This window comes from Egretta garzetta, unplaced genomic scaffold, assembly GCF_000687185.1.
Source record: "Egretta garzetta isolate BGI_Z169 unplaced genomic scaffold, ASM68718v1 scaffold108, whole genome shotgun sequence".
NCBI lineage: Eukaryota > Metazoa > Chordata > Aves > Pelecaniformes > Ardeidae > Egretta > Egretta garzetta.
Window position 1 is genome coordinate 2,280,334 of NW_009260614.1, and position 24,879 is coordinate 2,305,212.

Here is a 24,879-nt window from a genome sequence, read left to right on the forward strand (position 1 = left end):
GTGGGAGCCAAAGCATGGCTGCATAAAGCCTACTGGCATCGCCTGTGCCGACCCCTTTGCTTCCTAGCCACACCAGCCTGCAGTGAACACCAACACGACACACAGAAGGGGCCGGCTGGATAAAACGCACAGGATGGCAGCACAGGTATCTCTGGGGTTGGAGAAGAAAGTAAATTGTTGGCCAAGCATCAAAGGCAGGGCTGCCAAGATAACCTGAATCCACCTAACAAACACCTTCCCCAGAATGACACAAACATCAGGGCAGACCACGCATTGGCATGTACGTACCTGCTGCATTTTACCCCAACAGCCGTAACACAAAACATGGGTGGTGAAGCACCCTAAGCCCCTGCCCCAACCCCACACCTAGTGGGGTTCAGGCATTTCCACATAAAATATTGAGGGAACAAGGCCAGGACTGGATGTGCCCCTAAGCAACAAGCAGGAAAGGGTGAGAAAGCAGAGACTCAGGGTGCCTCCTTTGCTGTATTGTTCTCCACAGAGGATGGAGAGCTGGAAGCCCAGGAGAAGTTCAAGGGCTTATGCCCAAGAAACACAGCATGTGATAGGGGATACTGTCTTGGGGATACTGGAGCTGTCTTTGATGCCCACAGCCTGGACATGGGTGTGAGCAGCCGTGCTTGAGGAGCCCCTGGAACAACCTCACCGGACAATGACCGTGGGGTCCAAACCCTACAGCAGCAGGGAAATTCAGATTCAAATCCCACAAAATTCAGTGGAAAGAGCAACATGGGAATGGTTCTGTTCAACAGTAGCAGAGTTAGGCCAAGCACAAGCGCTGCAGAACCTCTCTCAGGAGTTAGGGTCTACTTTCTAAAAACCGTTGGTGAAAAGCATAAATAAACCAAACTTTGATTAACCTCTATGAACCCGCATGGCCACGTGCCCTTGCTCTCCACAGCCCCTTTAGCTACAGAGATGCTGTGGCTGCCCTCCACATCTCGCTTTCTCCACCCAAGCCCCGAGTGGACTCCAGTCCAGTGTGTTAAACCAACATCTGGCAGACCCCTAACCACCGCCTGCCAGAGGCACCGAACCTGTGAAAGATCAGTAAAAAGCTGACACGTGCCAGAGTTTCAAGTGAAGATAAGGCATGGCTGTGTCCTAAAATGGATTTCTTCATCTACCAGGGAATCTCAACCGCAACACAGGGCCTATTGCACATCATGTTTCCCAGCAAAGACAATTAGTGTCTTCCCGGCATAAAAATCAACGTGTCAGTAAAAATACTGGAACCTAGTGGGGCGAAAATAGCGGTCCCTTCCCCCCCGCCTCTACCTGTCCCCATCTGTCAGTGGGTAACGGGCAGGGATGACAAATCATTTTCTATCAAGAGGAAAGAGAGAGATGGGAGCTCTGCGGCTGCCTGCCTGCAATTCCCTTCCCGAGGAGGGACAGCTATAAACCGCCCAGGCACTGTGATGCTAAGAGCAGAGCCGCTCGCCGGCTCCCAGTGCAGAGGTTACAGCCTGTTTAGAAAATAATCAAAATACGGCTCCATTTCCATGGAGGCGGTTGTGATGAAAAGCATTTTACCAGTTTGGGAAACTACACCAGAGCTTCTTATAAAGCATCTTTAAGCACCTACAGTAAATACTGAGCTGACAACTAAAATGCCAAACATAGGATCTGAATTCATACTTGTACTGATTCCTGCTCTTAAAATAAATGCCGGCAGTGATTGGATATTGTTCAGTGCTGGAAATATTTCTTCCAACCACACAACAATCACTCTGAAGAGCAAAATTGACTTCTCTAACAGGGATACAGGTACAAATAAACAGACTGTGGCTGTACACGATGGTAATGTATGACCAATGTATCACTATTTCTAAAGCTATATTTCTAAGACCTTTTCCAAGGTCAGTCCTACTCTGCCTCTTATTTTATTCCAAGTAAACTTGATTTTTATTTGGAAACAGCCCTAAGCCCCAATTTCTAAGTGGATTTCGGTGCCTGGCTGATAAAATACTTTTTAAAAGCTGGTCTTGAGTTTATATTGTTGGCAGATTTAGGTTGTGGGGGTCTTCTTCTGTTTGGCTTTTTTTGGAGTGGTGTGTTGGGTTTTTTTCGTACTTCCTAAACTGGCAGAGTCCTTGGGGCCTTGGCAAGCCACAGGCAGGCCTGTGATAGTCCACATCAAACCCACCGCTGCTCCCGCTGCTCCATGCTACAGGGAGGTTTTTTGTGCCTGGAGGTAGAGGAGGGAGATGGCATCTACCCACCCACAGCTTCACCCCGAGGGTCAGGCTGGTCCAACCCTAACTCCAATGTCTGTTAAATAGAACCTCCCCAGCCTTTAGTGGTTCCCCGTTACTGTTACCAAGGTTTAGCCCTCAACTTTTCAAACTGGGTCTTGCTCTAACCCCAAAATTTCTTTCCCTGATAGGTAAGCCCAGAATTTCATCCCCTGCCCCAGCAACCGCACTCAGGCATTCCCCACCGCTGGCACTGACCTCTGCATCCTCCACATCTTACCAACTTTGCAAAGGTTGCAGTTCCTCAGTATAAATTCTCAGAAATGTTAAAAGAGGGGATATTTGAACAGTACATACTCCCCAGATAATCAACTGGTATCTGGGAATTCTACCGAAAGCCTTCAGCCTAAAGGCGCGTTCTCTCCTTCCTTGCAACCAGATGCGCCGACACCTCCTGCATCCAACCCCAAATAAAGCTTGGGAGGCATCTCGCAGCAACCCCTCTCTGTGCTCCTCGAAGTCCTTCCCTCGGAAGTTCAGGCTGATTTGTTCCCACGCTTCCCCAAAAAACCCTGCCACATGCGTAATCTCATGACTAATTCAGTCTCAGCAAAGCTAGGTACAGACGGGGAAAAAACCCCTGCACATCACGAGAAACTTGATTCAACCCTAACTACTGCGCCTGAGTGAACCCTCACAAGCCTAATAAAGCCTTATGAATAAATTACATGCTTTTCAGCTCCCTATTTTTCAAAGTGATAAAAAATGTAACAACGCATCATCACAGATCTCCCAGATCCCACCACCATCCCGCAAGCCTCGGCAGGCGCAGGCTGTAATTCACGCCCAGGCACTGATGGACAGGGTGGTTAAAAAGGGATTTCAGGTGCTGCCTACCATCAGCCATCTCTGCCTGCACCCAGACTTTGATATATTAATCAGAAGAACTGAGAGAGAGAGAGAGACATTTGAAGAAGATCAAACAAAAACCCCCGGCAAAACAACATTTCGAATGACAGCAGTAACACACACTGCCGAGTCAAAACGTGGCACCTGGTATTAGATGTCTCTGCGTTTGCTTGACATTATAAAAATAAATTCCACTCTAACCGGGGATATTTTTACATGTTGATGACAGGCACCAAGTATTTAGATATTAGGTTCATGCAAGTAGAAACCTAGCCAAATATCCAACTTTACGTGTTCCCCATTATGCTCGTGTCTATCACTCTCCATTTCAGAGACCTGCACAAGGTCATATAAAGACGGGGGTATCCACACCAGAGCCCATGTTCCCAGTTGAGCTGGGAAAGCAAGCTTGTGCTAGCGGATATAATTTTTTTTTTTTTTTTTCCCAAAAAGAGAGGAAAAATAAATTAAAACATCTTTCTCATGACTCATAGCCCAGCCCTGAGCTCCTCCCTCTGCTCCCACCCCACACCCCACGGCGGAGATTCTCTGCCTCACACAGGGCTGGATACAGGCTGCCCACCCCTCGCCTCAGACCTAGCAAAGCCAGGGATGGTGAAAGAACTGCTTGCTCCAAATACCCTCACTTTATTCTTCTTAACAAAAGATATAGCCATAATTTTGTGGAAAATGTATACAGGAAGAGAAGGATTTGATTTTATGAATGCAGAAAGAGTCAAACTCCCTGGTGGAATCTAAATATACCTATTTGAGAGCTTTCCCGTGTGTGTGTGTGTGACCCTCTCAATGTTTCAGCCTATGAGCAATCTTACTCATATAAACAAAATGGGCTCCTTCATGGATGAAATGCATGCGAGAGATTTGTACCATTAAAATGCTATTTAATCTATTTTAAGGGTTTCTGAAAGACCCAGGCACGGTACCCTCGGGGAGAGGATCAATGTCACTGCCAGTGCAATGAGGTTACTTATGCGCCTGAGCGGCTGCAGGATGAGACTCTGATTATTAAAGAAATCCCCACGAACAACAATATGCTCAGTCTCTCCTTGTACCCATTGGATTTGCAAAGCTCAATATTCCCAACCCTTACCGCTACGCACATGGATGCAACCCTGTCTGCTCCGTGCACACAACTGCTGGCTCGGCAGCACCAGAAATCTGTCCTGTTGAAGCTAGATGACAAATCTGGGGAAAAAAGTCTGGGATATTAAGAACACATGCTGTGCTTTTCCTCTGGAAATAGTAAAAAGACTCAAACCAAACTTCCGACAATTTAACATTTATAGTAAAAAGTGGCTCAAGTCAGTCATTAAACCTCAAAGGGATCCCTGAATTGTGCTTTTCTTAATGAATCCAATAATCGATTCTTACTACACAAATAAGGTGTGGGATGGATCAGCTAATAAGCATTCTCAGTTAACTGCCTTCTTCAAGTGACAATTTGTACAAATGATACCATCAAAGGAGTAATAATATCCTTATTGATTAAATTAATCTCTAAAAGCAAACTCAAATAAGTTTAATTAGCAATGCATGACAGAAGCACAAAATACTCTGCAAACAACCTTGTAACCCATCCCAGCCTTTGAAATCATGGCAACAGTCACGCAATAGCCTTCTGCATCTTTAACCAAACAGACACGTGCAATTTTACGGAGCATCTTTAGTGAATGTCTGTGACTAACCATGAAAACCCATGAAACCCTCCCTGCAGAGAAAAAAGTGAGACACGCAGCAAAAGCAGTCTTCCAGCTTAGTCGCACAGCCACTAAAAGCCAGGGCCACAAACAGTTTTAAAATAAAATAAACATCTTTAACAGAAGGAGCAGAGAAGCTTCTGAGCCAAAATCCACACGTGGGGCTGGTGGGGACCCAGACCAGTGTCAAGACCTTCAAGCCATGGAAACTGGACACCAGGTTTATAAAATCAGAGCAGAAACTTCTTCAGTACGACAAAGGGTTAAGAGAGTTGGCTCGCAACTTGTTCAGAGAGGGCATGTTAATTCTTTCTGGGACCCGCAGCAGGAGCTGGGCCAGGCTGTGGTCCGCAGCACCCGCACGCTCCCCAGGACGAGTGGTGGAAGCATGGAGCAGTATTTGCTCTCCCTGTTCCTATGGCAAGACCGAGACCAGGTATGAGATGTCTCCACCCGCCCCAGCTCCAGCAGCTTCACCGGTGGCATCTGGTCACCAGCTGGGCACAAGGATGAGATTTCCACAAGCCGGAGGGAGTTATTAACGTAGGAATAGATCAAACATTTGGTCCCTGTGGCTGTCAACACAGTAAGAACCACCTGGTGCTATCATAATTTGATTGCAAGGCACACTTCGGGGGGGTGCGGGGGGGAAGGAGAAAAAGTGCGTTGAAAACCTCTCAGCTGAAATATTAGGCTAACCTGCCTTGCTTAGCAAACACTTCTCTGCTCTCTGCCAAGAAAAGGGGAATTAGACTCAATTCTGCCTTGGAAGTGAAGTAGTGGACATCAGGGACAAGAGGAGTCAATAAGCACAACCTTCTGGAGACATTCCAGTGTGATAAAAGAAAATACAATAATACAGAGAACAGCATGTTCCCCTTGTCAGGGCCAGCGCTACCCCACAAGCAGAACAAGAATTTGCCTGGGGCAGCCACACGCTTGCTTAATGGCTTTATTATTATTATCTGAGCAATCCAAGGATGCTTCCCAACACGTACGGGAGCACTGCGAGCCCAGAGCCACCTCTGTGGATGTGAGTAATGGGGATTTATTTTGTTAAGCGGCTCACGCAGGAGCTTTCTCGTTTAGCTAACTGAATTCAGCAACTGAAAGAAACCTGTGGCCCGTATATTTCAACACACATAGGTACAGTACAGCTTATTTTAGAGTATTTTAAGCATATAAATAGAACAAGACTCTTGTGCAGTATATGGCCCTGGCCCGTCTAGTTTAGGACAAGCCAACCTTCTCTAGTATTTATTTCATTTTGCTATTCAGATTATTAAGTTATTCCAGAGGAGGGCTACAAAAATGATCCGAGGGCTGGAGCCCTTCTCCTGTGAGGACAGGCTCTCCGTTGGGCTTGTTCAGCCTGCAGGAGAGGAGGCTGCGGGGAGACCTGATCGCAGCCGTTCAGTGCTTAAAGGGAGCCTAGAGGAAAGGTGGGGACAATCATTTTAGTAGGGCCAGCTGTGACAGGACAAGGGGTGATGGTTTTAAACTAAACCAGGGTAGGTTTAGACTGGATATAAGGAAGAAATTCTTTACAATGAGGGTGGTGAAACACTGGAACAGGTTGCCCAGAGAGGTGGTGGAGGCCCCATCCCTGGCAACGTTCAAGGCCAGGTTGGACGGGGCTGTGAGCAACCTGGTCTGGTTAAAGGTGTCCCTGCTCCCTGCAGGGGGGCTGGGCTGGGTGACCCTAAAGGTCCCTTCCAACCCAAAGCATGATTCTATGATTACTTGTATTTACTTTTACCATAATATAGTTAGCTTGTGCTTTTGTCTGAAACATGGCAATTTTTCCACGTCCTTCTCATAGCCTGAATGGGTTTATTACCTTGGTTTTGTTCTTTGAGCGTTTTTGGTAATACAAGAATATAACATTTAAAGAATGCCACACGATTCTCAGATAGATGATGGAATTTGTACCAGCATCAAAAGGAAAATAAATACTTTCTGTATTTATTTTCATCCAAGAATCACTGAAACAAAAAAGGAACCACCAAATTACTTTTCTGACAACAGACAGCCACTTATGAGGCAAAACACCCACAAAAAGCCTAATAATTTTCTGTTCATGTCGATCCTTTAAATCCCTTTTATTAACAAAGAGTCCTACATTACCGGTAACGTGATAAGGCCGCTACAGACCCCAGCCACAGCAGGTCACAAGCACATGAGGAAGGGCTGGCAACCTCCGTACATCAGGACTATGAGAAACCGATACTTTCATCTCAGACCTGACATTTGCTTGCATCCATAACAACACTCCATCTCCTTACACATCCAATGACTCGCCTTGGGTAAACTATTCATAACTGAAATCTTACTATGAAGTGGAACCCAAATACCTGGCGATTGCAGACACACTATCTCCAGGATCGCTCTCCGTATGAGCTACCTGACCCGTGTACACAAGGGCCAACATGTACTAAATGGGACCGATGTGCCATGAGAAGGTCTCTTCCAACCTAAACGATTGTGTGATATTATGAACCCTTGCTCACTCAATAACACACTTGCACACAGACTGATTTTGGAGCTCAGGAATCTTTAAAAATCTTCTTTCTACACAGTCTGACAAGGTGGATTTCATTAGTATTTTGCCTCTCAAAACCACCAATATTGTTAAAACCTTGACCAGAACACACAGCATACGAGTGGGCAAGCAGGAGGGAAACATATGGCTTGGAAATGCAAGCCTGGGAAAGTCACTTGAGGAAGAGAGGGATTATTTTTTTCCAAGAGGATGTTTATTAGATAGCCTTCCTACAAAGTAAGTTCAGCATGTGAAAAAGAAGAGGACATACGCTCATCCCTGAGACATCCATCGTATTTTTCCAGTTAAGAAGCCAATCTTCCATGAAATCCCCCCAAAAACTAGCAGATGGGTTGAATTACTAATTGTGAGAAGACCAGTTCCACAATGATATTATTAAAAAAATCCCATAAGCAAGTAAGGAGAGCCACAAGAGAGGCTTGGTGGAGACCAGGTTCTGTCTAGACCAAAGAAGTGAGCTGCATGATGTGCAATAATTACTTCATATAGAGAAGAGCTATGTAGCATATTTAAAGCCTTTAATTTCCATTCCCTTGGTTAAGTGGGATGATTGCTCCCCGTAGCCAATAACAATAGATTTCTTAAGTTTCTTCTGATATGCCAGCAAAGCAAATATCCTCTGGTAAATCTCCGAGCTGAACAATGATTTTTCATTTTTACAACAGCACAGTCAATTCAATTTTCCAGTTATAAGTCTCAAGCCTCTCCCTATCAGCTTGTTAACGTACAAGTGCTGTACTCTTAAAACATGCCTGGAAGAATCTCCCTAGACTTTGCCATCCCAGGTTGCTGCTGAACATGGAGGACATTGCTTATGAATCACTTCACTGTATGTAAACACTTGAATCGCTAAGCCAGATCTAATATCGTACATAGTAATCAAGTGATGTTGTCACAGTGGATTCTGTAACGACAAATGTCTGCACAGAGGCACTGAGACGGCTCTAAAAACATGGCTATTAGAGTTTCACTTAAAAAAAGCTGGTCTTGCCTGCTTGTGAACTGATTTTATTTGCAGATGCTAAATGCCTGTATAGTATTTTTAGGCTTTATGTCGTCTTGAGATACTCACATGAGTCCCACCAAACTCCCTAACACTGTTCACGTGACAAAAGCAGCGCTATATTTTCCCTCGTATTTAAGATACCTATAACTTAGACTAACAGTGTGACAACATGACCAGGGCCTGGAGATACTGTCATGCCATTTCATCTCTTTTGGCATCAGGTCAGAGAGATAAGCATCCAAGAAAGAAAAAAATTGCACTCACGCCTAAAAGCAAGTCATTTTCCCCCTTAAACTTGAATTAAAATGCTCTAAACCACATCAATGCTCAGTCCCCTCAAGCATTCTAATAACTGTTTATGCTAACTTGTTAAAGTGTTGCTTCGGGTTCCTTAAATACCGTTAGGTGCAATTTTTCTCGCAAGTGTGTCACAAACCTTGATGCCGAGCTCTATGTTCTCCCCTCCGTACACATCCATCCCAGGATCGAGAAGCCCAATCTCTCCAAAGAATTTTCTGTGTACAACAAATGAGCAACCGATCATCGCTGGCGTCCTGTACAAAAAGAAAACCAACAGAAATGCACAATTATTGACATTTTCCAATTTTTAATGAACCGAGGGCCAATTTCTGCCAAGTTATCTCAGATACTTTGCAGCAACGAGTAAGCTCTTTGAAGACATGATTTTACCACTGCAATGAAACTGCCCCAAATTTAAGTTCATTCCACTGAGTAGACTGGAGAAAGAGTTCTCCTAGGATTAAATGACTGAGAAGCCTTCAGTTCTTGGCTCTCTGTCTATGGCCAAGGGCACAAATTGTTGGGGTTTCCGTTCCCCATTTGTGAAGGAAATACAATCATAACATTTCCTTTCTCTTACTTTCTTCCAGCATGTCTGGTAACCGTAGACTTCAGGACAGACACTAGTTTTTACCGTGCCTTGTGAACAATGTTTCCAACTAGCACCTTTCTTATATATCACAAAGGAGTTGTTATCAACTAGCGACAACAAGGTAAATTGCAATTTTGAGAAAGGAAATTCTTTAAATACTCAAGACAGCAGCTTGCAGAAACACCTGCTGTGTCATCTGCCCAGTTCCACCAGTATCGACAGGGCTCCAGGTTAGAGATCAAGCTGTCGCGTTCACCCTGTGAAACCTCGTGCCCTCCAGCTAACGGTGCTGCTCGGCCCCCACCTCTGCAAGAGCAGCCAAGCACAATGTCCGGTCACAGAAAATAATGGAGATAAATGAGAGCAGTGCTAACAATACTGACATCAATAGAATAGCAGAAAGATTGAGGAAAAACTCAGTGTCAGGGTTAATTTATAATAACTACGCAATTTCAAGGGTGTAATAGATGGTTGTGTTTACTAATGACCCTGGCTGCCACATGCACATGCACCGTCCCTCCCTCGTTACTTTGCAAACGCTGGACCAGATCTCCATCTGATACAGCTTCCCTGAGAGGAGGATGCTGCTCTGATTTGCACAAGCTGAGAGCACGTTTGGGAGTATTTTTTGAGTGGTTAAACACTTGTGACCCTCTCCATAAAATTACACTTTGCCACAGAGCACGGCACTGAACAAAACCGTATCATTATGCTCTTGCTGCTTGGGGATACACTAATCTGTTGCAGTTATGGTATGCGGAAAGTTTACCCCCTGGGACATTTTCTGTACTAAAATAGAAATATAAAAACCGTTCTCCTCTTTAACTTGCTTTCATGTGAATCCATGCTGTAAAGAAAAAAAAAACAAGGATCCACTTAGAGGGATCAGCAGGGAAGAGACAATGAATTTTACAGCTAAGCCATGCTAAGGTACAGCCAGAGTCTGCTCTTATGGGGAGCTACGGGATTACGGGATCCCCCCGGCCCTCCCTGAGCTCAAAGCTTCGAGCAGCGGGAAGCTCCACCATGTGGGATGGGATGGCCATCACCTCTGCAGCTCCTCGCCTGGGCCTAGGAGACGCTCGCCTTGTGCTGCCTGGGGAAGACTTGCAGGGTGTAACACCAATGGTATTCTGCGTATCTGGAAGTCTCACAACACTTAGAAACACCCATTCTTCAGAGGGACCCTGGTCTTCAGGTAGAAATGGGGCAACAGGATCATGTATTCTAACAGCAGCCCCGAAGTCCTGGCTCAAAGCACATTACACAGCTTGTGCATGCTGCAGAGCACAGTCTAAGCAGCTACAGCTTGTAGAGGAGGAACGTGTGCTCAAATATACCCAGACACAGCTTATAGATAACAAGGATCAGGCCCACACTCAACCTCTCCATCCCCACCATGCAAAATGCCCGTATCTGCCAGAGGAGCGTCCAGGGTCCCCAACACACCCTGGGCAGGGCTCAATAACCCCCAAGGACCTTACAGCGCCACTCCGCCGAAAGCCAGCCAAATTAATCTTTGTGAAACCCTTGAGCTCTTTGGATGAAGAGTTCTAGCCACTTCAGGATTATTATTTATAGACATTTTAATACTTTTAATAGACTGGTAGAATAGCCAAATGCTGCTGCCACATTAAATTAGTTAGAATTGGAATCCATCAGAGGGTTTTTTCAATAGATTCCTTCCCCAACAGCTAGCTCAGCCTTCCTTCCAATAAGTGGTATAATGTTTCATGGTTTGCTGCCACTCTAGTACTTAAGATTTCAATTCTATTGCTTTATTTGTAGCAAGTTAACTGCCATTAGCAGAAACAATTCTTTCTGAAACGATAACCACGTTAGAGATGCCAAATCTAATAGCTCCATTATCCTAGATTACCTCCTGGAATTAAATAGAAGGGTACGTTGCTCTGGCTTTACACAGAGCGTGAACAACCCCGTTCATCTCCCCCATGGGGAAAAGGTGTGGGGGAGCACAGGAACCTCTGATGTCTCCAGTCAAAACCTGTTAGGTGTGCTGAAGGCACTCAGAGATCAGTTAAATCCAGAAAAAAATCTAGGTGAAAGTTTCAGGCAAATGAAACAGCATTTCTGATCCAATAATTTGGACCACTGAGAAATCACCACCAGATGAACAAGGTTTTCTGAACTGGAAGCCACTCAACAGCACTGGAGCTGCACCCCAAGAAAGCTTTTTCCATCATTATTTTGCAACATGACTTCACTTTATAGACCACAGAGTCACTGAGCCTTTCGCAAATGGTCTTGGAAACAGCCTGACTGTGATTTTGTAACGTCACCTTCAAATTTTTTCTCCTCTTCATTTTGCTGCACATTCCATTTTCAACACACGATACCGTGAAGCATTCAAAGCAGTGCTCCCGAGTGGATCTGAGGTCCCTCAAGCAATACAAATTAAGTGCTACATTCTTCTTTGTAACAATGCCTCCATATTAAATAAATGAGGAATCAAGCGGTGCTCAACAATTTAAATAAATACACTGTTTGATTTTGTAGTAAATCCTTCAAAAAGGTGGACGTTTACAATAATGGATAGCCCATCCACAATGAAATAATGGCCCGCAGACAAAGAGCTGATAAAGCCTCTTGTTCCTCTGCCCCTTAATTAAAAGCATTAACACAGTTTGTTTTTAAAAATCACACAGCTCAGCTCAGCTAAATGCATTTTTATTTGTCCCGATAGCTATTCTTTCTTTAATGAGAAAGGAAAAGCAAAATTTGGCAGAAAAAGATGAACAGAGACGTTTAGCAGAATTATTGGGTTTGTATCCAGAAGTCCACAGCGTTAGTTCCATGCCATTATTTTGGTTGGCTCCTCTATACCATAAGTGACGAAAGGTCAAGAAGAGCAGCTTTTATGAAATATCCTCAGCCTGGATCTCTAAATAAAGATGAAGAAGATACAGGGAAAAACGTTTATCCTAGTCTATTAAGTTACTTTAATGGTCTTCCTTTCTTTAGTGCACAGTTACCATCTAATGATTAAAAAGTCTCAAGCAGATTGCTTCTTCAATTCAAGGAAATTAATTTTCCTACACAATTGGATTTTGCTTCCAATTTTATACTAAAGCGCAAGTTATAAAATATGTAGAAAAAAAGATATTAAAAAAATAATTAGCGGTCATAGCACTGAGCGCAGGAAGGCTGAGAATGTACTTTAAGAACCGCTGGGGTGTCCAGTTTCCATTAAACTGCTGTTGTTTTTAATAAACTTCAATCACAGAGTTGCTCAACCTTCACCACCACATTCCCACTGCTTTAGGGGACACGGCACCACATTTAGCACATCTGGGACGCTCCTGTATCTGCCCACAAGGGTGTTATTTGTCCCTCTCCCAAATTGCCCCTTCCTAATTTAACATACCTCTTGTTTTTCATATTGAGATTGCAGGCTTGTCCAAAAGGCGCACAATTTCCCACTTCTGCTGGGCATCTGCACCTCTGCGTCTCAGCTGGGGGTCACCACCAGCGTCTCAGCACTGGGAGACTCTGAGCTTTGTGGTCTAAATTTACCAAAGTCGTAATATGTAGAAAATTTCAGGTTAATTATCAAATTTGGTCAAATTAAGCCTGTGGGTTTAAGTAGTGGCCTATCAATTATTTCCCTTTACTCTGCCAGGGTAAGGATGAACACCATCTTTATCTTCACATAGCACTCTATGGTAAAACCCTTGATTTTCTTTCGGCCATAGATGACATGAAGGACCCGATTTGCAAACAGAAACAACTGTCAGTGCCGTCACCTCTGTGCTTCTGCATTTGTGGCACAGAGAACACATTACAGAATAAAGATGGGGATGCATAACACAGGTTTATAGTAAGAGGAATTAAATACCAGTACGTGGCGTCAAGGACTGAGCCCTCTGGTCGTAAGGCAGGGTTAAGCAGCCCCTGCCCACAGGCAGCAGACCTCCGTGGGGCAGCAGCTGTGCGGAAGCGAGACCGCCAGAGACCGTGCAAAACCCTTCGGAGCTGGCAACAAGCTGTGTCCCTGGGGCTCGGGGACCGCTCAGCCCTGCAAAGGGGCTCCAGGCTGGAGCCCTCCCACTCCGGCTGCCTCCTGGCTGGTCCAGCCCACTGCCAACCATGTACTGGGCCCAGTCCGATTGCAGCAGAATGGCTCCAGGATGGCAGAGAGACAGCGTCTCTGCTAACTGAAGAAATTAAAAATTAATTGGAAAACAAGCCCATTTTTCAGTTGCACTCAGCTCGGTGACCACCCACACCCTTGGGAGCTGCCCTCTGGAGCCTGATCCGGCCCCTAGGGCCCGTGGAGTGGCCAGGCTGTGACAGGACTGGTTCAGGCAGAGCCCGGAGGTGGAAAACAACCCCTTTCTCCCCTGAAATGAGATTACACCAGGGCACAACAACCCCCTTACAGGGGAAATGGCAGGGCCAGGCAGAGTGAACCAGAGGTCCAAAGGCAAACCTGCCCTGCCCAGCCTGCCAGCTGTCCTCATCAGCCCTTCCCCACCACCACGCTTTGCTCCCCTTCCCCTGTCCTCAGAGGGCTCAGTCACACCCAGGAGGCACCAGCGAGGACGAGGAAGAGGTATGAGGACGAGATGGCACCCTCCTGCCCGGTGCTGGCCCTCGCAGCCCTCCTCCCCACAAGTTCCTCAACTGCAACAGCAAACACATGGCAACCCCTTAGCCCCGTCCCAGCTTCTCCCAAAAGTAAACATGCAGGACAGACAGGGCCTGCATGTGTGCTATGGAGCAGTATTTGCTTTAAAAGTGAACTTCAGATCATTAATTTAAAGAAGTTTGCGGTAACAGAAGCGCGTTAGAGCACCAGGGGAGCAGCGGGAGGCGGCTAACAGCAGCGTGCGAGCATGAGGGCAAGATGCCGATCACAACAGCCCAAAAACTAATGTCACACATGAAGCACATCTCCAAAGGAGAAATATATATTGCTTCTGCCTCCTACAGCGGGGCATCTACATGCAGATGTGGAGTCAGGCAGGGGCCACGCTCTCAGCTTCCCTTCACTGCCTGCGTAATGGCTTGGGCAGATAAAAGCTGGATGTCTTTCATGAGAACGTAATAAAATTTCTACGAAGGAACGGCATTTTAGTCCACAGCAGCATACCTTGCTTAATATTATCCCCAGGATGGCATCTGTAATAGTTGTTTCTTGAATAATTCTAGCTTCCCTGCCCCAGTGACCTTGGTTAATTGTCTGTTTCGAATGGGTTTATTTCCCCACTGTTGCTAAGTACTATGGAATCTGCGAAACAAATTAAAAATAAGAGATACCACATTAAAGGGATGCTAGATTGAATGCCTTTTCTGAATTTACTGGAGATTAATACGACTTAAACTTTTAATGGCACAGAAGCTGTGAAAACGATGTATTTTTTAAAATACCTATTATGTGTACTCATGTCCGTGACCTTGCTGAAGATAGATTTGACTTTGTTGCTGTTGAATGCCTGCTCCGATCTCCACGTCAAGGAGACTCTGGGACCTCAGGCAAAGCATTTCACTTCTTTGTACCTGTTTCCTCATCTCTCAGATGAGCATAAGAGCTAGATGCTCCTGGGAAAAAGCATTTATAGATCAGTTTAGCAGCTCCAATGTGGAAGTTGCTGAATTAACTACCAATATTGTTATGTATGCCAGGTGCCCCCCCAGTTTAAGTCATCTATGGTGAGAAAAGCACTGGTAGTTAATCACGCACACAGTCTGCTGTTTCTAGCCTTGCTTTAAGCCACCAGCAGCCACGCAAGCTACGTGCACAACCCTATGGTGCCCACAGCATGTAAGATACAGCGGGCAAGCCCAAATCAGATTTCTATTTGCATGTCCAAGTTTCCGGACTGTAACGCAACTGTAAAGTTTCCCCTCCAGGATAAAAACTGCAGCCAAGGTCATTGCCTAAAAATATTTTCCTTCCTTGTGTATTTTGGAAAACCCAAGGGATGTCTCAGCACTCAAAATCACTGGATGCTTGGACACTCACCCCTATGGTCCCATTTTCTTCGGTGCTTTTAGCAGGAGTTTTCACACAGAATATGCTGCTATAGGCTGTCAAAATGCTCGTGTGCAGGTAGTAATAGGCCCCAACTCTATGTATGTTGTCAGCTGAAATAAAACTCCAGCCCCAAAGATCTCCATTACATGGATCAGGGCTCACCCCATTTCTGCAGCTGCTTGGGTGCAGAAGACACTTCGGCCACATGCCCATTGCCCAGCCATCTTGTTGGGACGCCAGCAAAGGTCACCAACCTTGAGAAACCCTTCCAGACCACCGGCTGCGAGATGGGAGAGAGCCTTGCTCAGGGCCATGAGAATTTGCACACAGTACGGCGTTCGGGGCTGTTCTCCATCCTTCGCCCAGGCGCTGGCCATAGTGCAAGGTGCTAACTGCAATGGTCCCAGTCCCACTTGCTCTGTACACAGGGAAGCAATGCTGCATCACAGCATTTGAGGTGAGCAGTTTTGAGTCTAAAAATGGTAACTCAGAGCACAAGACCTGAAGAAGTCACCTTGGAGAAAGTAAATTTGATAATTACCCTTCAAATGGGACTCAGTCTCTGTTCAGGAACGGTTTTGAGGAAATAGTTGCAATTACAGGATTACTCCCTTGGGATATACTTAAAAAGATGGCTCTTCATTTTAGCTAATTTAATGGCAGTTGCAGAGCTATTCCTGGCGGCAGCGCAGAGACAGGCGCTCAGGGGGAACCCAATCTTTCCCACTTGGTGCCTCCCTAGAGCACAGGGGAAAGAGGCTCTGTCCCAAAAGCCACCGTACGTGCAACGGCATGTTTGCAAACATCAGTATGCCAGGGGTTTGACCCTTAATGGCATCCCATTTATTCACAAAGGCAGAATTGGGGGAAATAATAGTGATCACTCATAGTGATTTATTAGGGACAGTCCTATAGGAGAGGCAACACAGTCTCAGTTTTGGAGGCTGAGATAAAACAGAGCATGATTTTTATACATGCACTGGCTCATACTGGAAGCCACTGAAAAACGTATAGATAGCAAGAAAAATACTTTCCCTGTCTGGAAAGCTATTGCACATCAAGACAGAATACAAAGGGGAGCAGAGATTAGCACAGATGAAGAGTCAGAAAGGCACAGTATTTAGTTAACCTGGCTTTACTTTTCCTATATGACTGGTCCCCTAAAGGTCTTACGCTCACAGCAGATCTGGAAATTGCTGTCACATTTTACTTGCAGAGAAATTATCCAGCCAGAGTACATCTTGTAATCAAACCCAGGAGCTAAGCCACCAAGCCTTGTCTCTGCTAGGAGAATAGCTGTTTTCTTCTATCTCATTAGTTAAAACACGTTAACTAACATGAGATAAAATTCTAGCAAAACAAAGCAGTTTGCAATTTTAATCTGAGCCGGGAGGTGAGAGTAAATCAGCGTCTTCCCCACGCTGGGTATTGCCGGGCCAGGTGCAGGACACCAGTTGGGACTCCGTGCAGGACAGGTACGGAGGGCGCGTACCTTAGAAGATTCATCACCAGGAGGCCTCAGTCTCTTCCTACTATTGACAATCAGTCGCCTTTTCAATATAAGCAGCAAGCACCCTCCTGAACAGCTTATTCAGGGGGTTTCAGTCTCACATGAGCTTTCCATTAAAACGGCAGTGTTTGCCTATGCAAATCAGATCTATTTATTCCACGTTACAGATGCGGAACTCCCCAGGGCAATATCAGGGACTGGCTTCAAAGTTTCGCCAGAAGTAGTTTAAAACCTCATTTCTATTAATTGGCAGCAACTGAAATCCACCTCACTGGGCAGCTCTGAGCAGGGCGGGAGGTGCCCTCACCAGTCCTCCTGGATACCTGGATCTAACACACACAGCTAGGCAGCAAACGTCTTTAAACTGCTTCCCAGTTCCTCAAGATGCCAATGGTTTTATATAGTCCTAGAGGCAAGGCTTTGCATTTGCACCACTTCAAAACTGCCAATGGCACGAGAGCAGACGAATGCTGGGATTTCATCTCTAGGAAGGTGAAAGATTTCTTGTACTTTATATCCTCCAATGTGTGATCTTCTGGCATTTCCGACCCCTGACTTATTATAACAAAATGTTTCGTGGATGGAGGAAAAGGGAAAGAAAAAAAGACCAAATGCTTATCCTTAGAAATACCTGGAATGGAGACCAGAGTCGGGTGTCAAAGACTGTACACGCTTATCTAATTGGATATCTAATCCTAATCCCACTGGTTTTCAAATGGGAGCATCTAATTCCTCATAGAAAAAGTAGATACCAGTTATGGAAAACCTGCAGTGAACGCATTTTGGTACCACTTCTGGGGCCCTGCCATCCCGCTCGCTGCAGCCCCCAGCCCCGGTGGGTTGGGATCCGTGGTGCTGCTTGCCCCCATCAAAGGGGCTGATCCAAATTGCTTCTGCATGAATTGCTTCATCAGGAATACATCCCTTCACTTGCTCCCAGTAATAAATGCAATGTAACCATAACTTCATCTCCTTCCACTGTTGCTAGACTGCTAATTAAATGATAATTACTTTTAGATGCAATATGTATAACTAACAGGCACTTAACAGGAACATGTTATTTACTTTTCTTTTTTTAATGTGAGTATTTTTTTTCCTCAAGGGCAGCAAAGCGGCTGACTTTCAGTCATGTTCTTCCCCTCCACCTAGCATAAAAATCACAGCGAACAAACTTCACAGGTAAACAAACTTCTCTCTGCCTCAGACACAACTCTCAGCCCAATGCAGCAACAAGCCATGCCCCGGTTAAAGCACCAAACTGGAGGAGTACAATTCAACCCCCTGCTCCTTCGTTCGGGTCAGAGCTGCCAAAGACTCCTTGGTACCCAAAATGGGACTTGGGTAGCTTGTTGTGTCCTAGCCTCTGCCCAAGAACAGGAAAACCAGTGTCCCCATTCAATCTGCTGGGTTCCCACATCCCAGGGGCTGTGCACCCAGCTGTGGAGCACTTCATGTGGAAGGAAATGAGCTCCGTGCAGAAACACGGCCACAACCGCTTTCTTCCAAAATCTCCAGCTGGAGGAGGCTGTGCCATCACCACATCTATTGCACAAAGCACACATCTGCACTTATGCGCACCTATAGAGCCCAGTCTGAGCCAGAGGCTTCGGAAGGCAGATACCACGTGGTGGCTGGGTCCCATCCCAGCCGTGAGGCTCCTTTTCACCCTTCTTGGATGAAGATACGCGACACCACAAGAAGACATTCATGATTAGTCACGCAAACCCAAAAAGCTTTTGTCTGATGCAGCACTTTTAGACAAAAATACTCCTCCAGCTAAACTCACTTCGAGTGACTAGCAAATGCAAAATGAAAGTAATGCAATATTACAGTTAAATTGACTTTTTAAAGGTGGTGATAATATGAAGATGGGCTCTGAGGGCTATGCGTGTGAGCATTTCTCTAGAACAAACCTGCTCTGTTTATGGCCAAAATGTCATTTTTCTTCTCCAAACACTCAAGACAAACCCCAGAAATCCAAAAGAGAAACCTCTCTTGGTGAATCATTGCCTGTAACAAAGATGCTGCAAGCCAAACCCACACATCTGGGGACAAAAATGCAAATGAAACTGTGGGCTGTCACAAAGTAGAGTCAGAAAGTAATTCCCTTGATAGCTAGGAGCAGAGCACAAGTCCCTGGTGACACAGCTGGCCCCTAAGCAGTGACACGAATAAAAGAGCAGCGTGACATTAACGCCACCGTTAGGTCCAGCCGTGCCCGTGGATGCAGTCACACAGCACCTCTTCCATGAGGGGGTTATTTTGCACAGTCACTTTCAAACCTACACAGCTCACCGGCCGGTCTTAGTTTCCTTCAAACACTTCGAAGTACCTCCTAAACCTAAATTCCTCCTAAAAACTAAATTCAAGGTATTATCAGAAACATGTGCTCGGTGATGACTGAGCTCCTTATTATCAGTTAGTTTTGCACAGACCCATGTTGCTTTCCAATGTATCGCTGTACTGGATGTTGGAGTTAAAGATACAGGAGACTGAAGTTATTGGGAATTTCACAGATATTTCTGCAGACAGAATTTAGGCGAATGTGTTTACTTGCACGATAGGCTGGTGCTAAGAACAGGGAGGTGAGTAATGGTTATTGGCAGATGGAGCAGTTTCGCTTTGTGGGTAAATGAGAGTGCACTGAAATAGCCCTGTAAGCACCTCAAAGAATCTGAGTAATGCATTTATTTTGACAACTACTTGATACGAGCCTATTCGTAGGGAGGGCAGCTCTCAGGTTTATCTTACCCTTCACGCATCCATAGCGCAGAAGCACAATTCCTGAGAAATATAACAGATACATTTTGTGCCTCCAGCGTTTAATAGTAAATGTCATTCTCATTTCTCAGGGTTTGGGGTTTATTTTATTTTAAACACTGAGCAAAGCAGACAGAAAAGAAAAATGAATATGGAAGAACTGTGTCGAAATGTAAAAGCAAACTTGGTAAAGATGATTGCCAGGTAAGGAAACTCAGAGGTGGAGAGGCCGTTTTGAATTCACCTCCATCTGGATTAGAGCAGATCTACCCAACCGCAAGTCAGACGTCCCAATATTTGCAAAGGGATTTAACCAAACTGCCAGACAACTTAAGGCGAACTGCTTCAACAGCAGAAATCGCCTCCCATCCCAGGTACGTTTATCACACAAGAGACCCAATTTTAAGGCTCTGTGCGTTTCCTCCCATAGACGCGCACAGGTTTGGGACCACTACTTCCGATGCAAGTGCTCTTTGAAAAGGTGCTGTGAAGCAACACTGACCACAGTGCAAGCAAAGACATTGTTACAGGTGATCGATTGACTTCAAGTTCGTACAAAGCTCAAAGCCTGAGCACAACGGTCTAGCCTGCGACTGACTTGTGCTGGAACTGGGCACACCCAACACAAGCCCACTCAGAGTCAGCTTGTTGTGGGCTTTTCAGGTGGGGTTTCTATGGTTGGGTTTGGGCTTTTTGGTTGTTTGGGTTTTGTTTGTTTGTTTGTTTGTTTTTTAAACCCACCAACTGCATTGATTTTTGAAATTGAGAACTTTGCTTCAAGGCCCTCTTGAAGTTGTTGGCAAAGCTCTCGGCAAGCTCCTTGGCAGCAAGAGTTCACCTTCAATGTTTAGGAAAAGAAAAACGTGTTTGAATTACAGCTTGCTCACATAAGTAACTAGTGCACATCATCAGCCAGCTTGCGCTCTCTGGCACCTGATAATTAGGTGACCGCGCAAGTCAGGATGAATGGGCTTAGCCACATGTTAAGGCAGCATCAGCCCAAGAAGAATTGGACCTGATGAGGAGCCAGGATTTCACTTATACACTTACCATGATGGGAGCTCATTTGAAGTCAGCATCCTCAGGGAGCAAAGGAAACACAGAAAATCAGTCCTTTTTCCCCTTCCAATTGTCATCCCAAGGAATACAATGTCATTCGCTGGCTACACACAGTCAAAGTGGGGAACTCAGCACAAATGTTCATTTAGCTGCGTTTGCAGGTGCTTTCGTGCAATTCACATCCAATTGGGCAACCGGGTTCTCAGGACAAAAAAGGAGAAGGTCAAGGGAAGGCTGGTTCCCCGTGCCGGGCACAGGCTCCTCTCCGGGAGGCGGAGGGCACTGCCCTTCATCCGCCACGGTGCAGATTGTGCAGAGGGTATTTGAGACGGTCGAGTCTTTCAGCTCTGCAGTATGGTTTTGCAGTGTGATGTGTAAAAACGCAGCTGGGAGCAGGGAGGGAGCTGCTTCCATTTTCTAGGGAAAGGTGACATTTTTGCATAGAGAATCCCAAGGCTTTGCCGTTCTCATTTTGCTAACAAAGCATTTGTCCCTCGCCACAATATGTTTGTGGCCAAAAGGCTGACTCTTTTATTTGTGTTTTGCCTAAAAGTTAAGCAGCACCAGATTCCCTAGGGGAAGGGATCTGCAGTTTGCCCTGGCAGACCTCCAGCGTGCTGCAGGCTTTAAACAAGTCAAGATTTTGTGATTGAATTCACGGTCTGGAAAAAACTGGAGGGAGCGGATGTCAGTTTCTGAACTCCTAGAAAAGAAGTCGGATTAGCAGGGAAACCCTCGTCAGTGGGTCGTCTGCAGAGTCCTGCAAATCCAAAGACTGTGGAACCAAACTATGAGTTGCAATTTCACCATCTAAGGACATGCTCCATGCCTTCTACCCTAAACTGCCTTCTGATTCTTGGACAAACGTTATTTTAATCTTTGTTTTTAAAGCATCTTTGCAGAGGTTTCTTGCTTGTGCAAAATTAACAGTGGGAAGGAAAGACAAAAAACCAAGGCATGTGCAGGAATCACTGCCAGTTTTTCTACGTGGAATAACAATTACGCCCTCTCCTTCTATAGAGCACCATGAGCCAAAAGCACTTTCCCTCCACTTTTGCCTTTAATCGGAATAAAACGTGTTGATTTTAAGTCTAAGTACAGATGACAGAATAGCAAAGGAGAGAAGGAAAGTTTTAACCTCTCGGTTGCCAGAGGCAAGGGCAGAAGGAGGCTGCTGTTTAACAGCACGCTGCCATGTTAAGGAGTCAGTCAAAACCAGGGAGGGAACAGCAAACCCAAACTCTTCTGAAGCTGCAGGGTAACCTGTACAGAACCCGCACAGGGCAAATGCTAGAATGAAATGGTTCATAATCTGTACGTGAAACGCATCTGAACACTTCAGCATTAATGCTACACTGAAGAACCACTTTATCGAGGCCCCACTTTACCATCCCTGCTTTAATTGCGAGGCGAGAATCTGACATTTTCACAGCTAAGAACGAAATGGCATCCTCTCACTGAAGAATTTCCTCCGAATTAAGAAAACCAATCCATACTGATGGCTTCTGATATATTTTAGACATTCCTCCTGGCTAGCAATTTTCAAGAAGAAAAGACCACTGTCATACAAACCACTGTATAGCACACGCATCTTTAGAAACTGCTGCTTTATGCCCACAGATGTGCAGCATTAACAGGGGAAGCAGGGTACAGCAAAAGGCACCGTGGAAACAAACTGTCCTGCTAGCTGCATCTCCCAAACTGGAGAAAAACCAAACCAAGCCAAAACTTTGCTCTCATAAATATCTAGCCGCTAGCATTTAGAAATACTCTTTGACAAATTTTGGTTTTACTCACACAAACACTACCTACTTTAATAATATGTTTTCAATTTAAAAAGTGAACAAAGCTTAGAGTATGCATTTTCCATAGGATCAGTGCTTACTGCTGACCTTCATATAGGCTCCAACTCAGCAAACCCCTAAACATGGCATTGGCATCAACCATGAGTAGCTCCAACGGCTTCAGATCCTCAATGTTACACATATCACTCTTACGCTGATCCAGAGCCTCAGCCTTTGCAGAGGCCAAACCAGCTCGTTATAATTAATACTGATAAAAATGCTTCCATCCACCTGAAGGTTTGCAAAACTTCCCCCACCCTCCAACAGTTTTCAAGGGAAAAGGCAAATCCATGCACATGGCATCACTTACGGAAAACCCCCAGCAGCACTATGAGATTCCAGCCCTAAATCTGGAGCGGGTGAGAACATCCTTCATAACCCAGTCACCTAAGTAACAAGAAAAAAAAGGAAAAAAAATGCTGAAAGAGGAACTACGATAGCAGAGCACGTGCTATCAGAGAGATGCAAGGATGGCAGGAGAAGGTCTGAGCTGCCTACAAAGAGCCAAGTCAAAGCCGTTTACAGAAGGATGATCTGGCGTTTTCAATACGGTTAAAGCCAAAAGCCCGTCTCGCTCTCCCCTTGGCTCTTCTCCATACTTGAAAATACAATGAGCAAAAGTAAGCAGATGGCTGGTGCTGTGCTGTGACTGTCACAACCTTTGTCTTAATTATTCCCCTGCACAAAAATTGTATCTGAATCCGCAGGGCACAACGGTTCTGCCCCTAAGCGGCCACAGGAGCTCATGCCAGTGCATTTGTGACTGGGGCCATTTAATCTGGAGCTAAGCTCCAGGTCCTGTGCTGGCTGCGAAGAGTTACGGGGCCGAGAGAAGACTTCAAGTGATCTTGGAAAAATCAAATGCCCTCCCCCCTGCCCAAAGTCAAATTGCCAAAGCGCATGCACGTTGCTCTGTGCAAGCAGTGTGGTTTCCATCTCTCTCTGTCCCAGGTGGTTTGCTGGAATCAGGGAGATGCAGATAGGGGAGACTCTTCCCTCACACTCACAGAAGCTTCCCAAAAGTTTTGCTAAAATAATTGTATAAAAAAATGCTCAGCTGGCCAATGTAGTTGATGGAAAACTCCTGTGCATTGCTCGCAGCATATTAGCCCCATCATACATGCACATGTATGCAGAAAGAGATCACAGACAAACCCAGGATTTGATTCCACATCTCACACTCCAGAACTGGATGAAAAAGCCCATACCCTGGGCTACCTAGCCCCGCTCTGGTGAGACCCCCCTGGAGCCCTGCGTCCAGCTCTGGAGCCCTCAGCACAAGAAGGACATGGACCTGTTGGAGCGGGGCCAGAGGAGGCCACAAAACTGATCCAAGGGCTGGAGCCCGTCTCCTACTGGGCCAGGCTGGGAGAGTCGGGGCTGTTCAGCCTGGAGAAGAGAAGGCTGCGGGCAGACCTGACTGCGGCCGTTCAGTGCTTAAAGGGGGCCTATAGGAAAGACAGGGACAACCTTTTTAGCAAGGCCTGCTGCAACAGGACAAGGGGTGATGTTTTAAACTGAAAGAGGGGAGATTGAGACTGGATATAAAGAAGAAGTTCTTTACAATGAGGATGGTGAAACACTGGAAGGGATTGCCCAGAGAGGTGGTGGAAGCCTCATCCCTGGAAACATTCAAGGCCAGGTTGGATGGGGCTGTGAGCAACCTGGTCTGGTTAAAGGTGTCCCTGCTCCCTGCAGGGGGGTTGAACTGGGTGACCCTAAAGGTCCCTTCCAACCCAAAGCACTCTATGATTCTACGAAAAATTCAGCTCTCAATTTAAACACAAAAATTGTTCCTCTTTTGCCTTTTTAAGTGCCTCAAGTGTCTCCAGAGTTGCTTTTGAACCACACTGAGAATCAGATGCAAGAGCCAAAACTCTGCAGTATTAGCCTGGGATTTAGAGCATCTGTGTGGTTGTTTTTTCTCCCCATTAATTTAATTTGACAGAAAAGAGCAGGAAGGCTTCTGGCTCCCATGTGGGCAAAGTGGATAAACAGCAGGAACTCTGTGCAAGCAGTGTGGTTTCCATCTCTCTCTGTCCCAGGTGGTTTGCTGGAATCAGGGAGATGCAGATAGGGGAGACTCTTCCCTCACACTCACAGAAGCTTCCCAAAAGTTTTGCTAAAATAATTGTATAAAAAAATGCTCAGCTGGCCAATGTAGTTGATGGAAAACTCCTGTGCATTGCTCGCAGCATATTAGCCCCATCATACATGCACATGTATGCAGAAAGAGATCACAGACAAACCCAGGATTTGATTCCACATCTCACACTCCAGAACTGGATGCAAAAGCCCATACCCTGGGCTACCTAGCCCCGCTCTGGAGAGACCACCCTGGAGCCCTGCGTCCAGCTCTGGAGCCCTCAGCACAAGAAGGACATGGACCTGTTGGAGCGGG

The 24,879-nt window shown here is 45.7% G+C and overlaps 1 protein-coding gene across 1 annotated transcript in view; it reads right to left on the minus strand.

Moving 5' to 3' along the window:
- Positions 1-24,879, minus strand: part of GALNT17 (polypeptide N-acetylgalactosaminyltransferase 17) — a gene marked incomplete at its 5' end in the record, with an annotated part of 214,860 nt that overhangs the window by 67,978 nt on the left and 122,003 nt on the right. Inside the window, one exon of the mRNA XM_009645101.2 lies at positions 8,852-8,969. Within this exon, the coding sequence (XP_009643396.1) occupies positions 8,852-8,969 (118 nt within the window). The remainder of the gene's footprint in view (positions 1-8,851; positions 8,970-24,879) is intronic.